The sequence below is a fragment of the Pseudorasbora parva genome, chromosome 18 (genome assembly GCF_024679245.1).
Source record: "Pseudorasbora parva isolate DD20220531a chromosome 18, ASM2467924v1, whole genome shotgun sequence".
NCBI lineage: Eukaryota > Metazoa > Chordata > Actinopteri > Cypriniformes > Gobionidae > Pseudorasbora > Pseudorasbora parva.
This window is the reverse complement of record NC_090189.1, coordinates 8,443,078-8,460,482: the sequence shown is the minus strand read 5'-3', so window position 1 is coordinate 8,460,482 and position 17,405 is coordinate 8,443,078. Positions and strand designations below refer to the sequence as shown.

The 17,405-nt window shown below is 37.0% G+C and overlaps 1 protein-coding gene across 1 annotated transcript in view; it reads right to left on the bottom strand.

Moving 5' to 3' along the window:
* Window positions 1–17,405, bottom strand: part of fnbp1b (formin binding protein 1b) — a 91,425-nt gene that overhangs the window by 35,298 nt on the left and 38,722 nt on the right. Inside the window, 4 exon segments of the mRNA XM_067424609.1 lie at window positions 359–421; window positions 10,181–10,328; window positions 10,481–10,531; window positions 15,254–15,369. Coding sequence (XP_067280710.1) covers window positions 359–421; window positions 10,181–10,328; window positions 10,481–10,531; window positions 15,254–15,369 — 378 coding nt within the window.

The window sequence follows — 17,405 nt, the reverse complement described above, 5'->3', positions numbered from 1 at the left end:
ACACGAATAAATACAATATTAATACTATAATATTTTACATTTAAAATGTATTTAGTTTAATTGGACTATTTTAACAATTTAATTGTTTTTTTAATATTGTGTTTAATCATGCTAGTTTTATTAAAATAAAATAATATAATAACAGTATAATATTTACATTTTCTAAAAAAAATTTAATAATAAATCATGTTTTAATATTTCAATTTATTTTAATAATTTGTATTGAATAATGCAAAATAAAAGCCTTATAGTGCTCCCAGACTTTCGGAGGCCATTGCATATCAAAGTACCGTGGTATTACCATTATTTATTTATAAGTGTAAAATATAGATTGATTATTGATTTGGGCTGAACTCACCGACTCCAGCTGTTTCCAACTGGCTTCGATCTGTTGCTGTGCCTTCCGTCCATCATGGAAATGCTGTGAGAGAGAAAGAAGATGTAGAAAATGCATCACTTGTTTATCATGAGTTTAACACATAACAGCAAATGCACATTCCCACAAGAAAATGCTAATGCACAGAAATCGCTCTTTCCTGGCTCAGGAGATTGAGAAGTTCTCAACTATGATTCAGTCTCAGATGTTTCCCTGAGGAGAAATCAATATTATCTGAGTCAGTAGTTGACATTTAGAAAAGAGCTATAAAATAGTGTTCTTATTGTTAACTAAATCTTACACTATTAAAAATAGTTTTTATGTCAGAGGAAATGAAGCTGAAATAATAGAAGCGTTTGCTTGTGTGTTTGCATGTGTGTGTGAGTGGCCAGTAAGCCATATTGGCGTGTTCTGTGTGTATCCTGTGCGTGTCGTCACACTCGAGGCCGTCTGTGTGTTTCTCTCAGCGGCTCCTCTTGGCCTCAGCACTCCAGGGAAAGTGTTCGCTTGGCCAACACTCAAATACCTCTCACACAAAGAGCTCAGTGTGCCACACAGATAAAGACCTGCTTCTCATGCAGGTCTGAGATCAGCCGAAGATGCCCGTATGAGCCAATATTCATCAGTTTAATACGAATTTACATTTATACATCATGCAACATACCAAATCATTAACATATTTAGCATCCAGAGATGTTAAGAGTACCTGAAAACCATACTTCAGTAAAAAGTACAGATACTGACAAGTCACCAGTTCCAATAGCACTTGAGTAAAAGTCTTATCTGAGAGTTTAATCTGATTTAAACAGTATTATTTTCGTATTGAATGTATAAGATGCACTAGTCCTCAGCACCTAATGAATGTCAGACTAAAGGAGTTTAAAGCAGATTTATGATCGGCTGGTCAAAATGTGTCAATAAGACGACTGCCTTTATAATGTTTCCTCATATAATGTCTACAGCATGAGACAGCATCCATTTTCTTTACCTCCAGTTCCCTGTGAGATCATGTGAGGTGCTAAATCTGGCATGGTAATCAAATCTTATGAATATCTTGTAGTGTGTGATGGGCCTAGATTTTCAAATCTTTTAGCATGTGCAGGTTTGAGATACGAAGGAAGAAAGTCGGTGAAGGTTTCTCCTCATGTGCGTGATCTGTGATGCAACCAGATTTCACAATCGACTTAAAAACTCCTGTACTCTGAGCCTGGTTTAAGGACTCGATTACATGACACCATTTTCAACTGAAAATGGAAACCTTTTTATGTTTTTTGGCCGTTTATTTACATGACAGTGGTGTTTTGGCTCCAAAGTTTATAACGTCATTGTCTCAGTGTAAACTACAAAAAGCTAAAAAAAGCTTGTGAAAACAGTGACTTCATACATGTTGCGTGCATAGACAGTAAAAGAAATGGACAGAGCGATCCCATTGACTTCAACGGCGGATAATGAGGTCAATAAGAGGCACTCACTTCCTGATGGCTGAGCGAACTGCGCAGGCTCAGACTGAGCTTGAGGACGTAGATGTGACGTGAGCCTCCTGTCGGACAGCTGTAGGTCTTCTAGTAGTTGTGGAAAGTGAAAGCTGAATCACGTTGTTTAAATGTTTTCTCCCGTTGCTTTTGGCTCACTGTGGGCTTCTCCCCATTCTTCTCCATTGACTTTATCAGACTTTATGTCTCCACGCCTCCCCGACTGTCTCATAGACAGTAAAAGATTACTTCTGAGCGTCTCCTCAGGTCTATACGGTAATTTCTAAACTGTGCGACAGAGTCGCGTTGGTTATGACGCAATCGTTAGCCTATTTTTACAAAAACAGCTTCTACGGGGCGATAGTGTACGACAGGGCTGGACTGGTAATCTGGCATACCGGGCATTTGCCCGGTGGGCCGACGCACTTTTGGGGCCGGTATAGTGTTTAAAATTAAAAAAAAAAAAAAAAAAAGTTTTTTCACCACTGACAACATGCAGCGACAGCGGCCCATTGGTTTGTCTTCTGAATTGACAAGCCGAAGCGAGAGCGACCTCTCCTCCATATTAGGCGCTTTTTTCTATTTATTTATTTATTATTTGAGCGCATGGAACTGCAAAGGTGAATTATCCGCACAACGCTGACGAACGTAGGCTACGCTGCGTTTAAATACTGCTCTATGAACGGCACTTTTGTCAATTTTGTTTTATACAATCGTGTGATATGGAAACATTACAGTTCTGTGTTGAATCAGCTGAAAACAGCCGCGACCATACGTAACCTATTCATGACGAGGTAAAGTGGAAAACGGCGATACACACAAACGTTTCACTTTACCACAACCACAACTTACTCTGCAGCTACTAACAGCGAAGAAATATGATGTTTAGGTAGAAACATTTATTAAAAATGTTGCTATATTACATAAATTAATATTGCAGAATATAAATCACTTTTATAAAGGCTGTTTTCGTATTTTCTACAGGTGTTTACATTTTTTTACTTACAAATAAGTTTATTATATATGTTTTATATAGTTTTGGAAACAATATAGCCATAATGAGGAGCACGGTTTGTACAGTCTGTTTTTTACCCTGTGACTACCATGATCTTACATTTAAATGAAACTGGCCTACAGTTAAACTATAGTCTATAAAACAGCTTTAAGTCTAGAACCCATAAATAAAGGACAAAGCTTTTTTTTCCTCTTTAAAAGTTTTAATAACTTTTTTTAATAGATTTAATGAAATGTAATAGCCTCATGAAAGATAGATATTAGTGTCTTACTTAAATGATGTGTTAACTCTTGAAAAATATGATTGTTCAACCCAAAAATGTGATCATTTACTCACCCTAATGTCACTCCAAACCTAAATGAATTTATTTCTGTGTAGCATAAAATAAAATAGTGTGTTTTTTTGTTCATACAATATTCAAATGGTAGCCTAACCAAAATGGCTTGGTTGCCAACATTCTTCAAAACATCTTATTTTGTGTTTTCACAGAAGTCATGCAGGTTTGAAATGACACGAGATTGAGTAAATGATGACAGCATTTAAAAGCAGTAAATGCACTTTACTGCATTCTAGCTCAAAATCATCAGTGCTTTACTGTCAGTTGCATTTCTGTCTGACCAAAAAAGCAATATTAAGTTTATCTGCATTTGCAGCAAATTCGATAATATCTATCATTATTTGTCCTAGTTTTATTTATATACGCCAATTTAAGGCCCCAACCCCAGCAAAAACATTCACAGGGAACTCATGGGCCGGATGTGCTGGGTATGCCAGAGCCGAATTTAAGCCCCAGTCCAGCCCTGGTGTACGATACAAGGTAATGGAGCCTTTTATGCATTGTCGTGTTTCTTTAGAAATAAACAATGGACAAATGGAGTCTTTAAACGTCTCAGATGTAAAGTTATTCACTGTCAAAGTGACTCAAAAATGAATGGGAGTCAATGGGATGCTAACAGCAGGTGATGGCTTGGTTAGCAATGGCCGCCCCTATGGGTGGAACGCTTTCAGAGTGCTAGATTACCCCCTTGGTTGTGTGTTTAGTCATTAAGAGCATAGTTTCTTTACAAAGTGACATCTACTGGCCTGGAATGAATAATACAGCATTTTACATCTATACATAAAAAAACTAGACTTTTTTTTTTACTGTGTTTAGTACTTCGTTGTTGTCGTGTAAAGTAAGAGACAAGGACGTGAAAAACAAAGAAACAGTTGATATATATCATAGATCATATCTATGCCCCTTTCAGTTCACATGAGAGAGAGATTATTAAAGCTTAAGCTGCAACTGCAATGATTCTCTCGACCGCAGGGCTCATAAATGTCTTTATCAAACAAACACAATGATTTATTTCTCATCCACCCGGGATTGATTGGAATATTATTTCTGTATTATATGGCCTGCACGATCGGTCGACACACACACACACACACACACACACACACACACACACACACACACACACACACACACACACACACACACACACACACACACACACACACACACACACACGCAACCAGATCAAGAAAGTAAAAAGGGCATTAATAAATCCTTAAAAAATGTTCTTCAATATAACGTGTAATCAATTAATATACTGTAAATGTTACTATAAATATTCCTAATTTGTCACTGCTAAATTAATACATATAACATGAAATAAAAAAATCATATTTTTATTTGATTATTTATTATGTATACTAATTACAAAAGAGAACAATCCTTAGTAATTCCTGTAAAAGTAATGCTTTTAGTAACTTTTAGTCTAGTCTAGTCTTGTTTGTAAAACACACACGACACCTGCACTGAATGTCAGATGGTCAGATCGGTCTGAATGACACGGATTCGATATTTCCTGTTTACCACAAACAGACTGCATACACACACACACACACACAAAATCAGCAGAGCATCAATATCAGTGAAATCGCACAAGACGAACACACCTTAACCACTGGCCTATAGAGGGGTTTTGTTGAATATTTGAATAGCAGAGTGTATATGGTTTCTATGAAAAATGTAAAATACTTTCCAGTTTGTTAAATGTTCAGACTCAACAGCAAATCATGTGGCGTCCGACATCCTGAAGAGTGGACATTTTGTGGTTCACTTTCAAAACACTGCCCTGTTTATTTGAGAATATTTAGAATATTCCTTAGATAAAACTGCACTTTTAGCTGCACTTAAAATACACTTAAATTTCACATTTTGAAATGTAAATTTTATAAACAAATTTTATAAATATTTAAAATAAATATAATCATTTAACAATTTTATTTAGAATATTCCTAAATAAAATGCTACATGTATTTTTGTTATTATTATATTTCTTGTTCAGACATTAGTTTCATGATCAGGCCGGACAGTGAGAAAGAAAGTGAGAAAACAAGTGAATGAATGAAAGAGTGTGAATGTGATCAGTATTCATCGCTGAGAATCTTGGCTGAATAAGGAATGCAGGCATGCAGCGTGCGAATAAAACCCTAGAAAGCATTACGGGTACAAAACCACAGTCAGTCAATGGTGAAGGAGTCCAGTTGTGTCCAGCATAGCGATCAAGACTTTAGAGTAAGCTTTCCCAAACACACACACACACACACACACATAAACCAGAAGGTATCCTTCTCATTTTACCGTTTCTTAGCATTTCTTACTGTGCTTGACCTGTACTGACTCTCAGTTTTCTAAAAACAGATTAATGTGATAATCCACACACACAAAATGAGACTGGAAAGGGTTCAACGACCATCTAATTCTTCTGGTTGCTGTGACCCATTACCAATGGAAAACTAAACTCACAGCTGATCAGAGGAAGTCAACCTGTTCTCAAAAAAGGAAGTTGACCTCTAGCTGTTTTAAAAGAGCATGAAGCTTCACTGTCAGAAGAAAAAGACAATAAATAACAGAGAGGGGAAAAAAGACCTGATGAACAGATGAAAGAGACGAGACTGAACAATACTGCACTGCTTCAGAGAGGATTTGAATCATTTATGATACACACACACTCTCTCTCTCACACACACACACACACACACACACACACACACACACACACACACACACACAGAGCGAGAGAAGATAAAGGCAGTCTTGTTTCCCATCATGGATCAAAAACAGAACAAACAAAAAAACAGAAAGCAACTGATCTTGAACAATAGTAAATGCCCTGACATTATAGCTCTTATGTAATAAATATAATAAAATATATTTTAAAAAAACATAATAAAATAAAAAATAAATAAGATTTAAAATATATATATATATATATATATATATATATATATATATATATATATATATGTTAAACATTATAACATTTATAATATACATATAAATATTTTTTATAAATGAATAAATAAACAAATAAATTAATACAATTAAATAAAATAAAAGTAATTATTATTTTAGAAAAAGAACTGAGAGCACTTAAATTCACTGTAACTTCCGGGCATCAATTTCAGATAAACCATCTCATAAATGACATATGAAAACAAAGCAAAACTAACCGTGGTTGGTCGCTTTGCATGTCAGTCAGAAGTGGGCCTTCCTGGCCTAAATATGACTTTATGCTGTTAGTCTAAGGGTGTTTTCACACTTGGGTCCTCTTAAAAAGAACCGAACTCAGACTCCTTTAAGTGGACCAAGAAGTGAACCAAGTGAAAAAGGACCCGGTTCTGTTTAAGTTCACACTGTCCCTGTACCTAAAAAAGGACCCAGATCCTTTTTGGTCCACTTTAGTAAGAATGTGGTCTCAGACCCCTTTGTGTTCAGACTGTTGCTTTTTTGATCTAGTCCAGCTCAGTGTTTGATGACCGACCCCATGTCCTTCAACACTGGATCCCATTCGCTTACATTGTTTGTTCCTCAGTAACCATGATATTTGTTTGTAAAGATTATTATTACTTTATGACTACAAATGCTGTTGAATTAAGTAGTATATCTTTTTACAACAAAAATAAATAAATAAATAAATATATTACACACACACACATAAATATATATAATATATTATCTATATCACACATCCACCTTTGTAACTAACATTTATTTTGAATTGTTTTTCTTGATTCATTTTTAATTTTATTGCAGAAGGCAAAGATAACATAATCATAGGCTACAAAAAATAAACAATACAATAAAAGAATAAAAGAAAGATGCAAATGAAATAAACTGCTTTAAATTTTCCAGTTAAAGTATAGATATACCGAAAAGAAGCATTCAAGCAAGAAATGGAATAATCACATGAAAAAATAAAACTGCAAACATAGCCTATTCTTCACTGTATGACTTCACTGATTATTTTATGATGTTTACATTCACTTTAGACAAAACCACCTGTTTATGTGAAACGTGTGTGTTTTTGACACTTTAAAATAAATGGAATAAGCTGCTAAAGATTGGGTTTATTTCACTCGCTGTGACTTCTGTGCGTGTGCTTCAGGTGTGTGTGCTCGACGTTACACCCTTTTAAACTGGCAAGGCGCGCAGCCACCAGTCGCGTCTCAGTTCGGAAGCGGTTGAAATGGCAATAAACAAGTGTATGTTATGAAGGAATAATTTGTAGAGATTTGTCAGAAGAATCAGCCGCGATGAACATCCGATTTGTACGGAGGAATCTGATGACCAAACTAATTTGCTAACAGAAAAATCAAGTAAGCCCAGAGCGGTTTGTGTTCAGAATGCGTGTTTTTAGCAAACCGTACCATAAGATGAGATCGAACTGTACCCAGACCACCTCCCACGTTGGTCTCGGCTCGGTTCGCTTTAAAGGGGTCTGAGATCGTTAGGAGTGTTCACATATGGGCCCAAAATCATGCGAACCACGCTCAGACCCCTGAAAAGGACCAAGTGTGAAAACACCCTAAGTTTGGCAATGCAAAACCAGCCTGACCTTTGTCATAAAAAGAAGTGCTCTTGTTCCCGTTCTTCTCTTGTTCAGCTAGTGATTTCATCTGGATCAGTCTGAGGAACTGAAGCAGCACCTCTCGGTTTCTGGATTCATCACATCCCAGAATAATAACCTGAACTACTGTGCACCGCCTACAGATGGAGCATGTCTCAAACACACACAGTTACAGGCCCAGTGAGTGTAAAGCTTTTTCAACAATGGGTTTAATGGAGATTTACAGTACCAGACCATATGCTGTCTGGATCAGAAGCGCGAAAAGAACTGAGCGCCACTGTTTTTAATGAATTCTCCATTGCAAAAGGCATAAACTACGAAATAAACTATACACGTATATATGTATAAATCTGAATGCACGAACACATCCACACACGTGTCTCAAATCAACAGAATGAACCGATGAACAGAGGTATACGAAACAGACAGACAGACAGACAGACCATTAAAGAGAGTTAAAGAAGAGGTTTATAAAACAGGAGTGAAGCAGCATTCTGGGAAAACGGCCAGACAGACACCATGGAGCCCTGCTCGGTGCGAGAGTGAGTGCTGATTGCTGGGAAATAAGCGTTCTTCAGGTTGATACCTAAATACCTTCATCCGATTTGATAAATGAAAAATGAGCGTTGTGTTCTGACACTGCCATGTCATGAGTTCAGCTCTGTCTGGACATATAACTCAGAGTCGACCACCACCAGAGTTCAGTGTCATCCTGGTTATGTTTCTCTTCTGTGTGTGTGTGTGTGTGTGTGTGTGTTTATGTTCAATGATGAAAAAACACAAATGAGTGTAATTCATACACAGAACCAAGACACTTTCAGTCTAAACACACAACAGCATCTCTATTTATGGAAGTGAGAGAGACAGAGCGGGATGTGTGCTGTAATTCTGACAAATACAATCTTTTAGAAGAGACTGTCCTGGTTATGAACTTCTGAACTCATACAAATAGAGAAAAACATATTGTTTTTAAGTCCTAAATGATATTATCAATAATTATACTACTGTTTTACTAATGCTCGCAAACGCAGATTGAAAACAAACACGGAAGAGAAGACAATGCTGAATAAAGTCGTTTTTTGTTTTTTTTGGACTAGGGCTGTCACTTTTTATTCGATATTCGAATATGCATTCGAACATGATGTAAAATATCCATAATCAAACTATAAATAAACTATCCGGTTTTTAAAGTGCCATGTAGCGCAATTTTTTTACAGTCGGGTGCGTTTACATGGAGCCCTGTAATCGGTTTAAAAGTTTAGTCTGAATGAAAATGCTCCATAAACACCTCAATCGTAATAAAACTGAATGAAATTGTAATTGTTTTGAGATGGGTGGGATAAACCTTTTTATGAATCGATCAAACGAAACATTTCACCATCTAAATGACCTGACCGGATTACTTTTGAGTGTGCGTCCTTATATGCCGTACACCGCATGCGCCGCGCTCACATGCACCAAGCATGTTGACAAGAGGAAAGTACATTTTTCTGAGGGATTTAAACTTTTTATTTCGTAAGAAGTTTTGAAGATAATGTTGGCATAATGACACTGTCCCTAAACCTACCCATGTAAGCAAACAATCAACTACTTCAACTGCGCCTGACATTAGAATTGATTTTTTCTGAGATGATTATTACACTTTACAACAAATAAATAGCTTTTATAAAACCGTATAAGTCCTGGTGGCCATTGAGAGTTGCTATGGCATCTGTAAACAAATTCCAGCTGCTGGAGAGGACGGCGTCGACATCTGATGCGGTAGACAAACTGAAAGCTGTGATGATTGCATAGTGGCACTTCATATCGATTAAGTCGAACCTGCTGTTTCAATTTATTTTTCCATACAGGCTGTGGCCTGAATCCTGTTTATGACTGTCAGACTGTTAATGCATTTGTGATTGAATCTCCGTTACGGCGGTGTCCGTTTTTTTTTTTTTAAATGGGGGTAGGTCGTAGATATTCAAATACATTGCTTGATATTTGATATCCGTTCGAATTAGATTTTTTTTTTAAATGACAGCCTTATTGTGGACCAAAATGTATTTTCGATGCCTCAAGAGATTCTAATGAACTAACTGATGTCTCATATGGACTACTTTGATGATGTTTTTATTCCCTTTCTGGACATGGACAGTATAGTGTGCATACACTTAGATACGCTGTCGTACTAAATATAAAATATCATAAACTGTGTTCTGAAGATGAACGGAGGTCTTACGGCTGAGGAACGACATTAGGGGGAGTCATTAATGACATGATTTTCATTTTTGGGTGAACTAACCCTTTAATCACATCCTTCAGAAAGTCATCCTACCCGTGGGCCGTGACTGACTAGTTGTCTAAGTAAGCTGGGATAGAAGGCAGGATTTGAACAGAATTGCACATTTCCCAGCTGTAGCGATCCTTCACTCACCGTTTTCCTCTCCGTTTTGACTTCCTGTGCGTACCGCGTGAGGTCGGCGATGATCTGCGACGTCATATTCTCTGCGATGACCTCATGCTGGCCGGCGTAATCGTTCAGCTCGTTTAGCGTCGAATGAAACGCGCGGCACCAAGTGTATCTAAGACAGGAAGTGACATCATCAACATAAGTCATGAATCTATCTTGAGTTGTAAAATGTTGATTCAGACATCTAGTACCTGTGATCCATCTGGATTTATACCAAACAAATCTAATATCAGTCATGAAAGAAATGAGAAAAATGAAACGTACTTATTCTCGTCTTCCTCTTTCTTCTTAGGCTGGTATTTCTTGGACAGGTTTCTGTGCAAAATTAAAGAAAAAACAAATGACTGCATATGTTTGCAATACCAACATACTTCTCATACTAGTTCTACAAGCACTTCACTACATTTGGGAATATTGTGTTTATACAGAACATGCTGTGTACACTACCGTATCCCACAATGCAATGTGATCATCATCAACCTGACTTTTTATCTCCATTAACTGAACAAATAAACCATAAGTAATGTTATTTATTTTTTATTTTTTTACTGACTGCCACAAGTTATGCAAATCTGTATTAAAATGTAAAATAATCATTCTATTGCCAAGAAAATAATAAATATAAATTAAACATATTGCAGATTTAAACACGCACCATAATGTAAATGTGTACAATAGCATACATTGAAAATGAAATTTATGAAATGAATATCATGTATACTATAAAATAAATATTCTGTGTACTCTGCCATTTTAATAGAAAAGCATGTTTGAAATGTTTTTATAGACCAATCAAAAAGCTCAATTAAGAAAAGTGACCAATCAAAAACACTATATCAGTACTAAGAACCAATCAACAACATTTTTCTGTCTTTGCTTTTTACATTTAAAATGAATGTGAGGCTCAAAGCCTGCCTGTGTGGAAACTGTGACACAAATGTCATCTTTCTTTGTATCCTTTCTCGTCACTGTCAGATGTTATTCTCTTTGTATTTTATTATCACCATCTATAAATACAGAGCGTCTGCTCGTCATCAGTGCCTCGGGGAAGGTGTGTGTGAGTGCATGCATGTTTGCGTGTGCATGTGTGTGTTCATACTGCACCTTGCCGAAGGGTAAAATACACACACTAAATTAAACACACACACACACACGCCAACAGTGAGAAACCTCGCATCCCCAAATAACACACTAACATACTACATCTGTTACTGCACAGTATTCTCTACACACACATAACACACAGAGTCGGACAGAGCCTGTCGCTCTCTCTGTACCTGTGAATGAACAAATGAATAAGTTAATTAATTAATCTATGAATCTATGAAGAATTTAATAAATTAATCTATGGAATTATGTGTAAATAAATTATTAAATAATAAACCTATTTATGATAGGTTGAAATAATGAAAATAATTATATATTAATTTAAAAACTGTGTATGTGAATGGTTTAATGAATAAATATATATTCTACCAATCTAAGAAAAATATTTAAATTAATCTATGAATTTATGAATTAAATAAAATCTATCTATCTATCTATCTATCTATCTATCTATCTATCTATCTATCTATCTATCTATCTATCTATCTATCTATCTGTCTGTCTGTCTGTCTGTCTGTCTGTCTGTCTGTCTGTCTGTCTGTCTGTCTGTCTGTCTGTCTGTCTGTCATTATGTGACTGCGATTATGTTTCTGCCACAGCAACACTGTAATTTCCCTCCCTGGAGATAAATAAATTGTACTCTGTTCCTGTCCTAAACTTGTATTTGTTAGATTACAATGTGGGGACAAATGTCCAGCCAGCGGTCCCAACAATGTAAATGGATTCATAAACATAATAAATTATGTTTTTTTGGAAAATGTAAAAATCCAGAATGTTTCCTGTGATGTGTAGGTTTAGGGACAGGGGCGGATAGAATGGACAGTTTGTACGGTATAAACTCCATTACGCCTATGGAAAGTCCCCACAATTCACAAAAACCTAACGTGTGTGTGTGTGTGTGTGTGTGTGTGTGTGTGTGTGTGTGTGTGTGTGTGTGTGTGTGTGTGTGTGTGTGTGTGTGTGTGTGTGTGTGTGTGTGTGTGTGTGTGTGTGTGTGTGTGTGTGTGTGTGTGTGTGTGTGTGTGTGTGTGTGTTTTATGTTTGTAAAAAAAAGTGCTAGTGCATGTAAAGACAAAATAATAAGCTGTATCTCATACAAAAAGTTCCACGATATTACCAAAAAAATATATATAATGGTGGGAAATAATGGTATTTTTAGCACACCATAATGTAAAAAATTTGGTGTGCACACCTAGCCTAGAAATCTAGACGCACCCTAGCAGCAGCAAATCTAATCTGCCGCGAGTCTCAATACCTTCTGAGCTGTAAAAACCAAACTCTGGTTAGGCCAATCACATCGTGTATAGAGTCGTGGGCGGGGCTTGACATAATGATGGCCGAGTTGCGTTTGCTTGCTTCTAGTAAACACAGAAACTGGCGAACGGCGGTCTTTCGAATCAGCTCTGACCGCGACTCTGGAAGACTTGGAGTTAAGCTTTTCTCTGAGAAAAGAAAAAAGAGCGGCACTGAAGTCATTCTTAAGAAGGGAAGATGTGTTCGGAGTTTTGCCGACCGGATACGGCGAATGTTTAATCTGTCAACGAGCTCTGCTTCCCGTTGCTCTGGTTGGTGTAGCGCTATCCTATCACGTGCAGAGGGAGTTTGAAAGACAACCGTTTATCCCGCCCCTCGGATTGAGCTGTCAATTGTGAGTTTCCAGACCAAACATCTTGATGTGGGTCTGGCTTGTCAGGCTAGGAAATGCCATCACAGCCCAATTTTAGACCCTGCTTTATAAATATGATACTCAAAAAATGTAATGTGGTACAGTATAAGAATGCTATTTTGTACATGATTAAAACATTGATTTGTTAATTTCATCTGAATGTGACCACAGAATTGAATTCTATCCTGCAATGTATCTGAGGTTATAAGTGCAGTCCATGACATCCAGTAACAAACTGGTGTGTGTGTGTGTGTGTGTGTGTGTGTGTGTGTTTTAGACGGCTGAAACCCCCACTACATATGGGAATTAAAGGGGTTTCCCACTGTTATCTGGAGGGGGTTGATGTACAGTCAGTGTGTGTGTGTGGATGTGTGTCCTCCAGTGTCTGTGAGCTTTAAATCCTATCACTGGAATGGGGGGCGGGGTCGCGGCGCGTGATTGGCTCCATGAAAATGTAGGTCACCAACGAGGAAAACCATGTTGGCACCTTGTTACCACGGTAACCTGCATTTCTTCCCAAATTTACACACACACACACTCACTGGCACGCATGCAAGCACGCACACAGAAATTACAAATACCTTACTTCCTGTATCCTTGAACTGTCAGCAGTAAGATCATATCTGTAATTAGTGTGTGTGTGTGTGTGTGTGTGTGTGTGTTTAGCTGTCTGACCTTTATTTTCACAAGAATACACTTTAAAGTACACACACAGATGCACCTGTCCTCATTTATACAGACATGACGGATGCTTTGCAGGGGTTGAAGTGGGATTTTGGTGGTGGCCGGACTAAGGGATCTGATAGTGATCCTGGTGCGCTAGGCAAGATAAGACCTGACCTCTGACCTATCAATCCCCAAAAACGTATTCCACCTAATTACCTATGCTGAAAAACAGCTTAAATAGGTATCTGAGCCAGATAAGTCTCCTGTCTCTTAATTGGTTTTAAATTAGTTTTCACCAGCTTGGAAAGGCTGAGAGTCCAGATTAAACCTGCTAAAACCAGCAAACCTTCTTAAAATGGCATAATCTGCAGGGAACATGCATATATTCACTAGAAAGCTAAATATACACACATATTAGGATACATATATGATGTTACATTTATAATGTTATTTAAAGGTGCACCATGTCATTTTTGTACGTTTTGTTACATTTCCATGATAGAAACATTGGTTTACAATAAGGTTTAATTTTTTAACAAACAATGAACAAAATATCTACAACATTTAACAACCTTTGTTAATGTTAATGCAAGATTTAATAATATATATATATATTAAATCAAAAGTTGTATCTGTTAACATTAATGCATTGTGAGCTAATGTTACTGAAATGTCATATTCCTATTTGCGTTGACTAATCAGTATAATATGCATATAATAAACAAATATCTAAAAGTAATATATATATATATATATATATATATATATATATATATATATATATATATATATATATATATATATATTAGTGCTGTCAATATATTAAAAAATAACTAATTTTCTGCAAATAATCAATATTAATCGCACCTAACATTAAAGTTTTTAATATATTTTTGTATTGTAATAATTTCACATTTAATCTCCAAATTAACTAACTACATAAAGACAGTATAGAATATATTTAAAATATTTCTTTAATGGCATCTTTTTTTGATCAAATTGCACAAAAGGTTATTGTTTTCGCTGTTTTATTGTTTTGTTTTTAACAGTCTTCACTGCATAAATTATAAATTAAACATAGATTAATACTTATTAAAGCTATAAAAGTTATTCAGTCAAATCTGATCATCATTAATGACAGACAGCAGCAGGTTTATTAGTCTGCTGTCACTTTAAGACCTGACGCACATGACGGATCTGACACGCATGACATTCTCTCAAAACTCTTTACATTCAAGTGTTTTTGTCTGTTCAAGCGTTGTCTAAAGTGGCGTGTGTGTGTGTGTGTGTGTGTGTGTGTGTGTCACAGGATATTCACAGATGCATGCCAGTACTGCACTGCGTTCTCTTTTGTGTCTTATTGCACTTGAATGGTTTAAAAGCATTTGCATGATTAAGAGCGTGATCATATAATCTAACACTAGCCAAAGGATGACAGAAAAGGATGCTGCATTAATAGCATCAAATATTTTTAACATGCTAAACATCCTTTAACGTGTTCATTTTGACAGCCCTAATAGAAGTCTTTAGGGAGAAAATATTTAGCAAACAATTATTTACTGCACCTGTATTAATCAGAGAGGTTGATGTAAACTCACCTGATCTGTCTTGCATAGTTAAGCTCGATCTCTGACCTTTCCTTTACAAATTTGGTGTATTTTTCCACAAAGTCGATTCCCCACTGTGTGTGCTTTTCCAGGTTATCAAACTGATCCTGAGAGGAAAAGAAACAGAGACAGAAATATGTTAAACTTGGCACTATAACAGTGAAGACTGATGTTTCAACACCCTGAATCAGTTGTTGAAATCAAAAAATGTACCACACCAAAAAAGGTTCACCAAAGAGGCAGAACAACAAATGTTTGATGACAGCAGTCACTGCACGGGGTCACAAGCAAAGGCGTTGTTCTGCTGAGGTCAACAGGAAGAGCCCACCCTTAAGCCACGGTCACACTAGACTTTGAGCATGCAACATTTCTATGGATGCTGCAATGGTCATGGTAAGGCTTCACACTCTACTGCACCTTTTTTATAAACATAAATTCAATAAATAACGAAAAATAAAAAATCCAAAAAGTTAAAATATACCATCTAGCACCACCAATTCTTTTAAATCAGCCAAGGCCGTGGCTTACCATTCTTCTGTTGGGCACACGTCTACAAATTCGCAGGTCAAAGTTCACCAACGTGAACTTTGTAACACACAGAAATGCAAAACCAGACATGGGCTGAATAAATCCCACAATGCACCGCAATAACGTGTGTACAGCTCATTCACAATTTACATTTAACAGCTGTCCAAATTTGCTCAGCCTTCTTCATTCACTCCTTCAAGTGAACTGTATTAGTGCACTAACACTGGGAATAGTTATTGAGGGTTTAGGGGGCAGCCATGGTCTTGTTAATTTGGATAGATACGAGGGTCCGTGGCACGATCATTGGGGAAATCGTAATTTCGTTCATAGTTGTGTGACACTTAATCACTGTTTGCGGATATCATGGAAATGAATGAATGAGAAGTGCCATAAACAGAATCATACCTCGGGCAACTGTGCGCGACTTCTCTTATAAAAAAGGCATTTTTTACAGTGTTGTAGCGACTCGGGCGAATCAAACACACAATCGCCAGTTACATTTAACAAATATGTTTTGAAAGTTGTGCTCACTAGCATACCTTCCCCCAACACAACAGCTACCCTGGAAACCATCTGATAAGATGTTTTACGACCGGAAAGAATGTGGAGAAAGTCTTATACACAAAGAGCTTAAGACACAGAGCTTTTGCCTCAAATTATAGACAAACCATCTATAGATGAACATGCACCCCAGGACATTATATGTAAACACATAATTGTTTTGTAAAATGTTTCTTCTGTATGGTATTTTGCATCTTTTTGGTCTGTGTCTTAACAAAGTACTAGTTCAGATAACCTCATATATGTCATGTCTCCTATCAAATTAATGCTCACTTCACGACTTACACTTCCATGTATATCACTTATTCAGAACATGAAGTGTGTGTTTGTTGCATTAATTATAGTATGAAGACTCAGAGACCCACTGAGTCGAACTTTCAAACAAAGGGCAATAAATTCTGCTGAGGAATTTCCCGCCGGGAAATCCCAACACTCTCATTGGTTAAGTCTAACCCTGGAGGGTGGGACTATTTCCAGACCTTAAAAGACCAGTGAAGACTTCCTCTTCCTCTCTCTCTTCTCTCTCTGGCTGAACCAACACGTCATCGTGGCTGGCCCTTGAGCCAGGCCACCAATGCAGGCCCTCCAAGCAGGCCTCATCTCTTCCAAAAATCTTCTCTTCTACAATCCGATCTTCAAGAACACGAAGCATCGCTAAAGCAAACAGCCGCTTCCCTCCCAACCTCGGAAAGGACCGCCGGACACGCAGAGACACGCAGAGACACGCAGAGACACATACGCACACAAGCGAGAAGCCAAAACGAAACCAAAAAGAATGCAAGTATTCTTATTCTTACTGCTGTAAAGAGGATGTGTTATTCTCCCGTTGGGATAAATTAACTCCGTGAAGGTCGTATTTGGTTGAACTGAAGGAAAGCTGTTTCTTACCCTCCCCCACTCTCTTTGTCTCTCTCTCTCCCTCTCTCTTTGTCTCTCTCTCTCTCTTTTATCTCTCTCTAACTTCAGTCTATTCATTATTCTCTTTTATGTATTCTTTCGTTAATATCTATACTTCTACTCTCTTGATGCATATTTAGTATGTACTTTCTGTGTG